Here is a 12,775-nt window from a genome sequence, read left to right on the forward strand (position 1 = left end):
TGTTATGCCCCAGAGGAAATGCCTCCCAACCTCAGCTCTCATTTCTGTTCTGCTCCAAACGCGAAGCCTGCAGTCACACCACAAACACACACACACACACACTCAGACGACGTCACACAATGGTGAGCCGTTTAACACACGAGTGCTTTCCCATATCTGCTATTTTTTGGGTCATCTAGACCTGGCAGATCCATTCCCATGCCTCCAGTTGAAACTCCACGGTAAGAGTAAAACCGCGATGACTGCCTTGTACGTGTCTTTTCTGAATGTGTTCGTGACTGCTACGGGGTACGCCAGGGACACACGGGTAAATCCACATGAGCGTTTATCTACCGGTGCTTCACGCGTTACTGGAGCTCAGTTGCCGCTGAGTTTTTAATTTACACATTGGACTTCTCTAGTTTATTTGCAAGACAGTGGCACACGTGATCCTCATGAAGCAATCAGGGCCCCGCGGTCCATTTTGTCTCTGCTCCTCTGTCATAATCCAGGGTCCCTGAGCCTTGGGCAGCAACGCATAACCGCCACCGCCTTCCCCTCCTCCCGTCCACACCGTCCCTGTGTCTCCAGGGCTCTCAGGACCATTCCTTCCCCTCTGGAATGGTCTCCTTCTCACCCCAGGTCTCTGCCTCCCCAGAAAGCCACTCCCTAAAGCATAGTCCACTCCGGCCCTCAGAGGCGTCCCACTCCCGCCATTGCCTTTCCACTCACCTGGAGTCCTGGAGGGGCAGGTGGCCAGTGGGAGGGTCTTGGGGAGTCCACGGGCCGTGCAGGGGAGAGAGGAGTGGGGTGGGGACCCCGGGTCAGCCCAGCGCCCCCCTTCCTGGGCTCATCTCCAGGACCCTCTCAGGGCCCAGCCCCCACCCCCAAGGCTCCAATTCAACAATTGGGGAGTCGGGGTCCTCTTTGCTCAGGGGGATCCCAGGCCACCGGGGCAGTTTCAGAGTCTCTCGGAGGAGCCAGGCCCCCTCAGCTATCTGAGGACAGGCTGGTCTCCAGGGGGGCCTGCGGTATAGAGCGTGCAGGGTGGAAGAGAGCTCTTGGCCAGCCTGAGGAGGATACAGACTCCATCCTAGGCAAAGGCCCCCCCCCCCCAGGCACTCGTGTTGAGGTCCCCAAAGCCTCTGATGGTTGGTAAACGGGAGCGGCAGTGACGGGTGCATTCAGTTCTCGCTCAGGACAGGCAGCGCCCGTCAACAAGGAGCCCCCAAGCCCCACGCCGGTGTCCACCGGGCACAGTCCTGGGCTCCCCTTCCGCGATGTCCCGCTCTGAACCCCAGTGTTCGGTCTGTGCACTGGGTGGAGCTGGCGGCAGTCTCCTGCCGCTGGCCTGCTGGGAGGGTTGGTGGAGGTGGACGCCGGACCGCAGCCCCGTGTCTGCACCCGGGAGCGGTCAGCCGCATGGCCTCACGGGGGCGTCCGGCAGGTCGTCGCTGTGCCCAAGGCCTTGGAAAGCACCAGAACGTTCTGACCTGTGTGTCTGTGACCTTCATCCCCTGCTCCCCCTCCTCCTCTGACGGGAGCCCCACAGCAAATGCTGCAAGTCAGGGGAGCGGGGAATGGGGAGGCCTGGCGCCAGAGACCTCGGTGGGCACCCTCCGGAGCCGGCACCAAGGAGCCAGGCTTGCGTTCCCATGAAACAGTCTTAAGTTTCTAGAAAGCTCCTTCCATCCCCACTTCACTCCCTGATCCTCTGGACAGAGATCCGGGATTCTCGGAAGAGGGAAGGTAGGGAAGGCGCTCCTGCCTGGCGGTGGCAGCGGGCTGGCTGGCACCCCAGGGGCCGCCCTGGGGACGGCAGGGACACCCCGGGAGGGCGCCGCGGCTCCGCGGGAGCGGAGCGGCGGAGCGGGCGCAGGGGTGAGGAGCGGCGGCGGCTGGGGGGTCTGCGGCTTTGAGCCAGTACGTGAGTACGCAGGCGTCCAAGGAGCCGAGTTACCAGTTAAGCAAGGGCTGTGAAGAAATCCTCACACTTGCTAACGCAGTTGGCAGGGGTCCTACTGGATTTCGAAATGCAAGTACAACCTTATTTTTAACAGATAACTTCTATGCATGACTAACACACAGAAACAGTCTGACAGATGTAGACAACACATCAGGCGGGGAGAGGGAAGGCGGAGGGGATTCAGAGGTATAAACTGCTATGAATAAATGTGACCCGGAAGCGCGGGAATCCTGAATTGAGACAGCAGGAGAGGCGGGGCCGAGGGAGAGATGAGCCCAGAAGCCTGAGGCAGAGACGCCCGCCCTCAGGCCTGTCTGCCCGGCTTCCCCACGCTGGGCTACGGGAAGATGAAAGAGACTCTGCAAGACTAGCCTGAGCCTCATGGACCCAGCATAGCCCCCGCTTATTCAGGTCCCAGGCGGCAGCATCTTCGTTGGCCCCCAGACCCCCAAAGAAAGAAAGTGAAGTCGCTCAGTCGTGTCCAACTCTTTGCGACTCCATAGACTGTAGCCCGCCAGGCTCCTCCGACCATGGGATTCTCCAGGCAACAATACTGAAGTGGGTTGCCACTTCCTCCTCCAGGGGATCTTCCCGACCCAGGGGTCGAACTCAGGTCTCCCACATTGTGGGCAAACTCCTCACCTTCTGAGCCACAAGGGAATTCCCCCAAATGCCGACACAAATCAGGTGGATGGTTTGGGCCGGACGCTGGGTCAGGGACCACAGTGACCCCCCGACACCTCCCTGTCCCTCGGGCCGCTTTTGACACCTCAGCTCCTACAGAGGAGGAGGAAGAAGGGGATGACGAAGGTGAAGATGGGGAGGAAGCAGTGGAGCGTGGAGGCCGCCCCCCAGATGGGCTCAGCTGGGAGCATCCCAGTGGCCTCACCCTCCCCACCCTACTCACCGGAAAACCAGTTCACAGCGCCGACCTCGCAGAGCTGTGAGTCTTCCAGATACTACTGTACTCAGAGAAGCGCCTTGCTGACACTCCACTGCAAGCTTCGGGGCACCACGGGGGCCGGCGGCGGAACCTCCACACCCAAGAGCCACCTTTCACGCCGGGAAGGGGCGGCGAGGCCACAGGTGCCTCCACCCCCCAACCTGCTGTCGTTTTGACTCCCCCCGGGGACCACCTCCTCCCTGGCTGGGTCTGCTCGGTGCTCTCATGGCTGAGGAGGGGGTGACAGGGTCTCCACCAGTGCCCTCTGGGGCCCCCGTGGAGGAAGGTGGATTAAGCTGGACTCCAAGGTCTCCTCTGGGCCCTGACCAGGGTCTTGTCTCCTGGACTCTGCCCAGCGGCTTTGGGGGAACCACCTGGGCCCCAAGGAGAGCAAAGCCTGGCACCCCCTGAGGTCAGCATCCTCATCCACGGCGTGCGAATGGTCGGGGACCTCATGGCCCAGGAGCTCTTCCAGGCCCGGACGTGGGCGCTGCAGAAGAGGTAGAGCGGCCTGGGGGAAACTGGCAGGACAGCGCCCGCGAGAGGACCCTGTCTCCTGGTGCAGAGCATCTCGGATGAATTCCTTCAGACGGATGGCAGCCTCATCCCCGTCCGCACGGGTGAGGGCGTGGAGGAACCGGAGGAAATTTTCCTGCCGGAGTTGTCTACACCTTCCAGGAAGGGCCTGGAGCTGCGGTGGAGCCAGCCATACCCGCAGATGCCAGGCAACACCGGGCTGAGGGGCTTCCCGTCACCCATAAGGGCGTGTGCCCACAACGGGTGACTCGGGGACTCTGTCCAGGGACAGAACTGGCTCAGTGGCCCAGGGGCGGACGTGGGTGGAGACCTGGCCACAGACATGGTCCCTGAAAAGGTGCACTTCTCCAGCAGTCTCTTCTACGCTGAACTCCATACCACGGGTCATGACGGGGTGAAAGGACGGGCCGAAAATGTGGACGTCTTCAGGCCGGAGCTACTGCTAACCCCGCGGGCCCTCATCTCTGCTGACGTCAGGCGGCGCACCTGTTCTGACTCGCAGCCCGCCCCGCACCGCCACTGCCCTCAGCGTACGGCCAAGTGTCTGCAAGCAGGGGCCGGGAAGACAGACCGGCTGGACCTCCAGCGGGGCTGAAAGGTTCCTTCAACATGAATGTGGCCAGGCAGAACACTGCCAGAGACTGCGGCGCCTCTGTGCTGCAGGACTCCAGCACCCTGCCCTGCCTCGGCCGCTTGGGCCGTGTCTGCAGACTCTCGGGGTCAGCCTCGGGGCCCAGGCTCAGGCCCATTGTCAATGGGCAGTGGAACGTGAGAAACTCCACTTCCTTTGTCTCTAGCCTCTTTCCACCCCGTTCCCTTTGGTTTTCCATATTTAAGTGCTTTAATTGATTTCTGTTTTTTTGTTTTCTTTGAGAGAATACTTGTTGATTTCTGATGTTCAAGGGGTGGCCATGGAAAAATCCCCAATTTCCCACTGTCTGCAGGGGAGTATGCCCTTGTGGCCTGGGTGGGGCAGTCACCTCCCTTCCATGTGCAGGCGGGGCGTGGGGGGCAGAAAAATCTGGGGGTGGTGGGTGGGCAATTGGGTTACTGCCTGCCAAATCTTCAGACATTGTATACATTATATTATATATTATATAATTATATATTTATATTATTATAATATATATTATATAATATATACATTAATATATATATAAACTCCATGGTCCTGCTCTGTAAACAAAGGATCCTTTGCAGATAAAACAAATAAACAAAAATAAGTCACGAGGATATGTCATATAGCATGGGGAATATAGCCAATATTTTATAACTCTGAGTGGAGTATAATCTATAACAAAAATTGAATCACTGTATATAATATATACAGTGTATATAATACTGTATGTTTTAATTAAATCACCTATGTTTAATTACTATATATGTCTATAATATATATAGACATGTATTACACATACCTTGGTTGCTATGGAAATAGTTACAGGCTTAAGTGTTTGTTAGGGTTTCCCTGGTGACTCAGACAGTCAAGAATCTGTCTGTGATGGGAAAGACCTGGGTTCAATCCCTGGGTCGGGAAGATCCCCTGGAGAAGGGAAGGGCAACCCACTCCAATATTCTTGCCTAGAGAATCCCATGGACAGAGGAGCCTGGCGGTCTACATGCATGCATGCTAAGTCACTTCAGTTGTGTCTGACTGTTTGCAACCCTGTGGATTGTAGCCTGTTCATAGTAACATATGCAAATGAATGAATAAATAAATCACTACATGGGAAAAAGAGAAAACTTTAGAGTAGAAGGCCAAGTTATCAATAGAGAGGGAGGAGTGGAAAGAGATCGTCATTATTTAGCTCCCCTCATGGTGGACGTGTCAGGGGAGACTCACCCTCGGATACTAACAGGGGCAACTGTGTGTCTGCCAATACTGGACAAGGAATCGGTGTCTGTCCCGAATTCCAAGGGAGAACTGGGGACTTCGCCGTGAGAAGCCAGGCAGATGGCTGCTTGACGTGACCAGGCGATAAGCATGAACATGACCATGACCAGGGTGGGGAGGGGGGCCACCTGGGCTCCTGACACCATGGAAATGACTAACTACAGCCTCATTTCTGGGGCGTCCGGCCAACAATGCGTGACCTGGGTCAGATCATCTGTCCACACGGACGGCACAGGCTGAGGGCCATCTACAAATCCTGTACCCTTGAAGACGGTCTGGGGCCCAAGGAAGCAAGACTGGGGGGTCGTGCAGATTCTGGGGGATGACGAAACAGGACAACCACAGGCAACATGTGCTTCTGGGTGAAACCCTGGACCAAAAGGAAAGACTGAGGCTGTCTGGCAGGTGACTTCACGTGCATTGGGACTGAGGACTTGGTAAAATGTTACATCAGTAAAGACCTCCAAATTGGCAGATTCAGGGTCATGTAGATGAGTGTGCATGTCTATGGGAGGCGCACACTGGCGTATTTACGCTAGTGACGCTTTATCTCGGAGCTTCCCAGGTGGCGCTGCAGTTGTAGAGAACCCGCCTGTCAGTGCAGGAGGTGGAGGAGACTTGGGTTCCCTCCCTGGGTCGGGTGTGGTGGTTTAGTCGCTAAGTCGTGTCCGACTCTTTGCAACCCCGTGGACTGTAGCCGACCGGGCTCCTCTGTCCATGGGATTCTCCAGGCAAGAATACTGAAGTGGGTTGCCATTTCCTTCTCCAGGGGATCTTCCTGACCCAGGAATCAAACCTGGGTCTCCTGCATTGCAGGCAGATTCTTTACTGACTGAGCTATGAGGGAAGCCTAGGGTTGGGAAGATCCCCTAGGAAATGGCAACCCTCTTCGGTACTCTTGCCTGGAGAATTCCCATGGACTGAACAGCCTGCTGGGCTACACTCCATGGGGTCAAAAAGATCTGGACACACCTGAGCACATACATGCTTTATATCAGAAAAACATCTATGTGTGTATATGTATGTGTGTGTGTATAGACCTATGTAACAGACTCACTCTCCCGCCGCATCCCTCCCCAACCACATCATTCTCTTCCGACAGCTCCCTCTCTATCTCACTTGGGTAAAATATCACTCAACTGGGGATGTAGGTCAAGATGATGTGGGAAAAAGGCAATTCTTATAAGTTTTCCTGTAAAACAAGATTACTATAAGATCACTTTGAATGAGGAGATTTAATAAGAAGAGAGTAAGACGTTTGAAAATGTTCCTTGGGGGGGGGGGGGGCGGCTAATACATTTTTGTAAACTTCCGTGCAGGTTACGTGGGCTGCCGTTGGCTCCTGTTTACCTTGAGGCCCACGGGGGCAGAGCTGGGGGCGACTGTGACCTCATCAGGGCTCAGATCCTCTGAGATGTGAGTGCGGCCTGAGCGCTGCGGCTGGGATATCATGGAAGCCAATTTCTAACTTCATGCAGGTGCTTGCCTCGGACCCTGAAGCTAAGACGAGAGCCCCCAGAGAAATGTTATTTCTCCCCAAGCACCCCCCCGCCAGCCCGCCTCCACTGACCTGCCACCTCTACCTGTAGTTCCTCCAGCGCTGCCTAGCTTTGTAATCCTGTTTTCCTCCATCCTAAGGGAGGTCAATCCTGAATATTCACTGGAAGGACTGATGCTGAAGCTGAAGCTCCAATAATTTGGCCACCTGATGCAAAGAGCTGACTCATTTGAAAAGACCCTGATGCTGGGAAAGATTGAAGGCGGGAGGAGAAGGGCATGACAGAAGATGAGATGGCTGGATGGCATCACCGACTCAATGGACATGAGTTTGAGTAAACTCCAGGAGTTGGTGATGGATAGGGAGGCCTGATGTGCTGCAGTCCATGGGGTCACAAAGAGCCAGACACAACTGAGCGACTGAACTTTCCCCCCCTCAGCTCCAGCTCCACAGCTCACGCCCAGGAGGTGAACAAGTGTAACTGGAGAGGATGCCGCATCCTGGCATCCTGGGCCCTGGGTCCTGGCAGGAGGACTGGGTGGGGAGGGTTCTGGGCTTCGGGACGAGGAAGCGTGGACACTTCTGTCTCTGTGGTCCCAGACACAGCGCTGTCCCGTGCTGGACCCAGTCTCCCCAGCTAAGGACGAGTGTGCAGGACTGCAGGGTTTCAGGAATCTCGGCTTGAGATAGAAGTTTATCACTCCCCAGACGCAACCGTGAGCCTGTCTGAGGAGGGCAAACAGCTGGGCAGCCCAGTGAGTCCCGGCTCGCTATGGGGGACACACACACGGTCTTGTTTGGTTCAGCATGTGGGATCTTAGGTCCCCGGCCAGGGGTCGACACTGCTGCCCCCGAAGCGGAAGCTCTGTCTGAACCCCTGGACCACCAGGGGAGTGCTGCCGCTGCTCTTTTGAATAAGCTAAATCCGCTTCTCCCTCCTCTCACTCAACTCCCAGCAGCATCTGACCTCAGCCTTCCTCTTGAAATACGACACCCCCGGCTGCTGGGATGCCACTCCTCAGGGGGGCCCTCCTGGTACCAAGTGGGTCCTGCCTTCCTGGTCCTCTTAACATGGTTCCTTTGAATTGGAGGTGTGTCCATGTCTCAGATGGTCATGCTGCCAGGGATGGTGGCATGGTGTGTGCACTGCACAAGAGAGTGCCTGGCCTTTCTGTTCACCCTGTAGACTAGCCTGACCCTACCCTAGGATCCTCTGTCTCCCCTTCACCCCGTTTCCTCTTCCCTCCGGCCCTGTGGACTGAGATGCGGAGGAACCACCCAACAATGTGCCTTGGGGTGCACCTAGAGGCACTCGGCACCTCCTCTCCCAGGAAGCGCACCCCAGCCGTTGCGTTAACACGCGAGACCAGTCTGTATGTCAGGTTCTCAGATCCCAAGGCACAGCCGGACCCTCTGTACGCTCACCATTCACAAGTACCTCCTACCCCGCCTCCTTCCTGAGAGCCAGCCGTACGTACGTAGTCAGCAACCTGCGAGCCACCTGCCGCGCCCACCCGGCAGGCAGCTCAGGGGCACACGGACGCCCCGCAGACGCCTCGCAAAGGCCTTACTCTTCAGGGCCCATCACTCCCAAACACCCAAACGTTGCTCCCAATCCTTTCCTCTCCCATGTCATGCCCACGTCTGGAGACACGGATTGGCTGGTGCGGTGGACTGACCCACACATACACGTGTTTCTGTGTTACTGTGTCTCGCTGCCCCACGCTGCAGGGGCCACGGCTCCAGCTCCGGTGTGTGGCCTCAGCAGTTGCAGCTCGTGGGCCCGGGTGCTCCGCAGCCTGCGGGGTCTTAGTTCCCCGGCCAGGGATCAAACCCATGTCCCCTGCCTCGCAAAGCAGATCCTTAACCACTGGACCACCAGGGAAGTCCTTCATTCCTATTGAGGTATCGTTGATGTGCAATATTATAGTCGTTTCAGGTGTACAATATAGTGATCCAAAAATGTTTACAGATTATACTCAAAATGTTATAGACTATATCTAAAGTTATTATAAAATATTGGCTATACTCTTGTCTTACAGCCATTATCCTAGAGTAAACATTGCCACACATTTTCTTTTTCTTTTTTCATTTATTTTTATTAGTTGGAGGCTAATTACTTTACAATATTGTAGTGGTTTTTGTCATACATTGACTTGAATTAGCCATGGATTTACATGTATTCCCCATCCCAATCCCCCCTCCCACCTCCCCCTCCACCCGATCCCTCTGGGTCTTCCCAGTGCACCAGGCCCGAGCACTTGTCTCATGCATCCAACCTGGGCTGATGATCTGTTTCACCCTAGATAATATACATGTTTCGATCATTGCCACACATTTTCATAGGCTACCATGAATACCAGGAATATCTGACAAGGCTATTTCAAGAGAGGAAAACTCGTATCTCAGGCTCCCAAATCAACTTAGATTGAAAAGAACTTTTAAAAAGTTCTTTTTTTAAGGGGGTGGTGGGGAAGTCTGATTGTAACCTGATTGCTCAGTTCACACAAGCAGTGGGTGATTAACACATGTTTAAATAAATATCACTGCATACAGTGACTGCAGCCACGAAATTAAATTAAATTAAATGATTAAATTTTCTATGCCAAACCTGGACAGTGTACTAAAGAGCAGAGACATCTCTCAGCCAACAAAGGTTCGCATGGTCAAAGCGACGGTTTTTCCAGCAGTCACGGATGGATGCGAGAGCTCGACCATAAAGCAGGCTGAGCCCCTAAGAAATGATGCTTTCACACTGTGGTGTTGGAGAAGACTCTTGAGAGTCTCCTGGACTGCAAGGAGATCGAACCAGTCAATCCTAAAGGAAATCAACCCTGAATATTCGTGGGAAGCACTGGTGCTGAAGCTGAAGCTCCAATATTTTGGTCACCTGATGTGAAGAGCTGACTCACCAGAAAACACTCTGACGCTGAGAAACATTGAAGGCGGGAGGAGAAGGGGTGACAGAGGATGAGATGGTTGGATGGCATCACCGACTCAACGGACATGAGTTGGAGCAAACTCCGGGAGATGGTGATGGACAGGGAAGCCTGGCGTGCTGCAGTCCATGGGGTCACAGAGAGTCAGACATAACTTAGCAACTCAACAAGTAAATATCAATTTCTCCAGGTAACTTAGAGGTCTAACTCAGCTTACCGTCACAGAAGTTTTAGACAACAAGCACAGAATGAACAAGACAGCCGTGCCCAAGGATCATGAAGCCCCAAGGAGCCAGGGAGGATCCAGGGGCTTCTTCCCAGGATATGAGTAAAAGACAAGTCCCTGAAGGGGGCTGTGATGGGGGAAACCCACACTCCGGGGCGTGGGGGAGGAATCAGTTTCCTTCCTGATTCCCTGAGCGTCTACTCTGGGCTCTCAGGCACACAGACTCCACTGAGCCCCAGGGAGACGCTTAACGGGTGTCTCTGGGGATCTGAGCCCTGCGGGCAGCAGGAGCCGGCATCCTCCCCAAAGCATGTCCAGGGCCTGGTGACCCCGTCCACGGTGAGGACCCCACGGGGACCTGTTGATGGACGGGCAGAGGAGGAAGCAGACCCCGAGGGGAGGCTCGCAGAGGGAAGGAGCCTGGCTGTCCTCATCTGGAAGGGGTGTCTCAGGAAGTCACGGGGCTGGCTTCCTGCTCTGTCATGGAGACGAACGCCAGGCTTCCTGGGAGGGACAGTTCTCCTTTCTGCGGGGACGCTGCTGTGACACCCTTGACGAGAAAAATCTGCCTCAGACTGCCAACACCCTGTGTGTCTGTCTGTCCGGAGGGCACCCAGGTCTCCTCCATCCTCACGGCCTGGACCGCAGGGAGGAGACGCCATGGCCCCCACCCTCCCCGCCCTGCTCTGCCTCGGTGAGATGAGGAGGGGCAGGGGGAGCCCTGGACTGGAGGGACCCCCCCCAGCCAGCCTGCTCTCTCAGGGGACCCAGGGCCCAGGAGGCTCCCGGGGAGGAGAGGCGCTGCTCAGAGCAGAGGGCAGACCTCTCACAGGGCTCTCTCTTCCAGGGCTGAGTGTGGGCCTGAGGACCCAGGTGCAGGCTGGTGAGTCTGTCCCCAGGGCCCAGCTCCCTCCTCTCGTGGGGTCAAGGGTCACCCCCAGGCCACAGGGAGGGGGACGGCGCGAAGGGGGAGTCTGGGAGGTCTGGGCTGAGAGCCGGGGCCTGGGGGGGCACCTGGTGAGCCTGCCTCTCATTTCCTCCCAGAGACCCTCCCCAAACCCACCATCTGGGCTGAGCCGGGCTCTGTGGTCCCCTGCGGGAGCTCTGTGACCATCTGGTGTCAGGGGCCCCCAAATGCCAAAAGCTTCAGTCTGAACCAAGAGGGCATCTCAGCCCCCTGGAACACACAGCCCCTACTCAAGCCCTGGGACAAGGCCAACTTCTCCATCCTGAACATCAAAGAGCAGCAGGCAGGGAGATACCACTGCTCTTACTTCATCGGATTTAACTGGTCAGAGCCCAGCGACCCCCTGGAGCTCCTGGTGGCAGGAGAGGAGCCAGCGGGTCAGTCAGGGACCAGACTCTGCACAGACCCCACCGGTGAGCCCCAGGGGTGATGCTGGGACCAGCGGGAGGGGTCCCCGGGAGGGGACAGAGAGATGGGGTGGGGGAGGGGGAGACTCGGAGAAACAGACGGCGCTGAGGGTCCAGAGAGGCCGCGGAGTCTCACTCAGAACCAGGGCCGGGCCCGCACCCCCTTCCTCTCTGCAGGACCGCTCAGAGACAGACCCTCCCTCTCGGCGTGGCCGGGCCCCTCGGTGGCCCCGGGGGAGAACGTGACCCTGCTGTGTCAGTCGGGAAACAGGACGGACACTTTCCTTCTGTCCCAGGAGGGGGCAGCTCATCGGCCCCTGCGTCTTCGCGCCCAGGACCATGACGGGCAGTTCCGGGCCGAATTCTCCTTGAGTCCTGTGAGCTCGGCCCACGGGGGCACCTACAGGTGCTACCGCGCGCTCAGCACAGACCCCTACCTGCTGTCCCAGGCCAGCGAGCCCCTGGCGCTTCTGGTCTCAGGTGAGGCCCCGTCTGTCCGTCTGACTCGGCAGCTCGGGGCTCTGCGCCCTGGGAGGCCCCGGAGGTCTTGGAGGAGGGGGCGCTGAGGGAGGGGCCCCCTGAGGGAGGGGCCTGGGAGCCCGGCCCCGCCCCTTCCTCCCCACTGGGGTCCCGGAGGGGCAGGGGGGCAGTGGGAGGGTCTGGGGAGGCCACAGGGCCGTGCAGGGCAGAGGGGAGTGAGGTGGGGACCCCGGTCAGCCCTGCACACCCCTTCCTGGGCTCATTCCCAGGACCCATGGGCCCAGTCCCCACCCTCGGGCCCCAATTCAACAACTGGGGAGTCACGGGGCTCTGTGCTCAGGGGAGACAGCCCACCCCAGGGCGCTTTGAGATTATCTGGGTGGACAAGGCCCCTCCGATCGTCAAGGGCCGGCGGGGAGTCGGGCAGAGAAGGCTTCAGGGGCCTGAGGCTGCGGGGTGGGGGTCAGTCTGGGGAGGAGCAGGCCCGCCCCCACCCCATCCTGCCCCCGGAGGCTGCAGGGATCGCCCCCTCCCCCAGGTAGAATCAAGCCCGCAGAGGAAGAGGGCTGAGCGAGAGGCTGTGGGGAGCGGTGGTGGGTCCCTGGGACCCTGCAGACCACCGCTCAGGGGCGGGCCCCATCCTGTGCTGTCTGAGCTCCCTCAGCTCAGGGTCCTGAGCAGGAACGTCTGAGACAGTAAGATAGAGAGGCCCCGGGAGGCTCCCCGAGGAGGACACGGCCCACCCACAGCCTCCCTTCAGGACCCTCGGGCCCCCTGACACCCTCCCCTGACGAGGACTTGTGCCGGTGCTGACATGTGCGCCCTCACCCCAGACTACACGGTGCAGAATCTCATCCGGATGGGCCTCGCGGCCTCAGTCCTGCTGCTCCTCGGGGTCCTGCTCTGCCAGGCTCGGCACGACCGCAAAGAAGCCCGAGA

At 57.5% G+C, this 12,775-nt stretch overlaps 1 protein-coding gene and 1 pseudogene across 2 annotated transcripts in view; both read left to right on the forward strand.

Moving 5' to 3' along the window:
- Window positions 1–238: 238 nt before the first annotated feature.
- Window positions 239–7,507, forward strand: LOC133055233 (sentrin-specific protease 3-like; annotated as a pseudogene).
- A 2,966-nt stretch (window positions 7,508–10,473) lies between these two features.
- Window positions 10,474–12,775, forward strand: part of LILRA5 (leukocyte immunoglobulin like receptor A5) — a 3,196-nt gene continuing 894 nt past the window's right edge. The window contains exons 1-5 of one of the 2 annotated variants that reach the window (XM_061140328.1): window positions 10,474–10,676; window positions 10,830–10,865; window positions 11,027–11,362; window positions 11,534–11,836; window positions 12,670–12,775. The exon at window positions 12,670–12,775 is cut by the window's right edge and continues 894 nt beyond it. In XM_061140328.1, coding sequence (XP_060996311.1) covers window positions 10,643–10,676; window positions 10,830–10,865; window positions 11,027–11,362; window positions 11,534–11,836; window positions 12,670–12,775 — 815 coding nt within the window. In that variant the 5' untranslated portion in view covers window positions 10,474–10,642. The remainder of the gene's footprint in view (window positions 10,677–10,829; window positions 10,866–11,026; window positions 11,363–11,533; window positions 11,837–12,669) is intronic. The other variant, XM_061140329.1, reaches the window with a different exon arrangement.

This window comes from Dama dama, chromosome 4 (genome assembly GCF_033118175.1).
Source record: "Dama dama isolate Ldn47 chromosome 4, ASM3311817v1, whole genome shotgun sequence".
Taxonomy (NCBI): domain Eukaryota; kingdom Metazoa; phylum Chordata; class Mammalia; order Artiodactyla; family Cervidae; genus Dama; species Dama dama.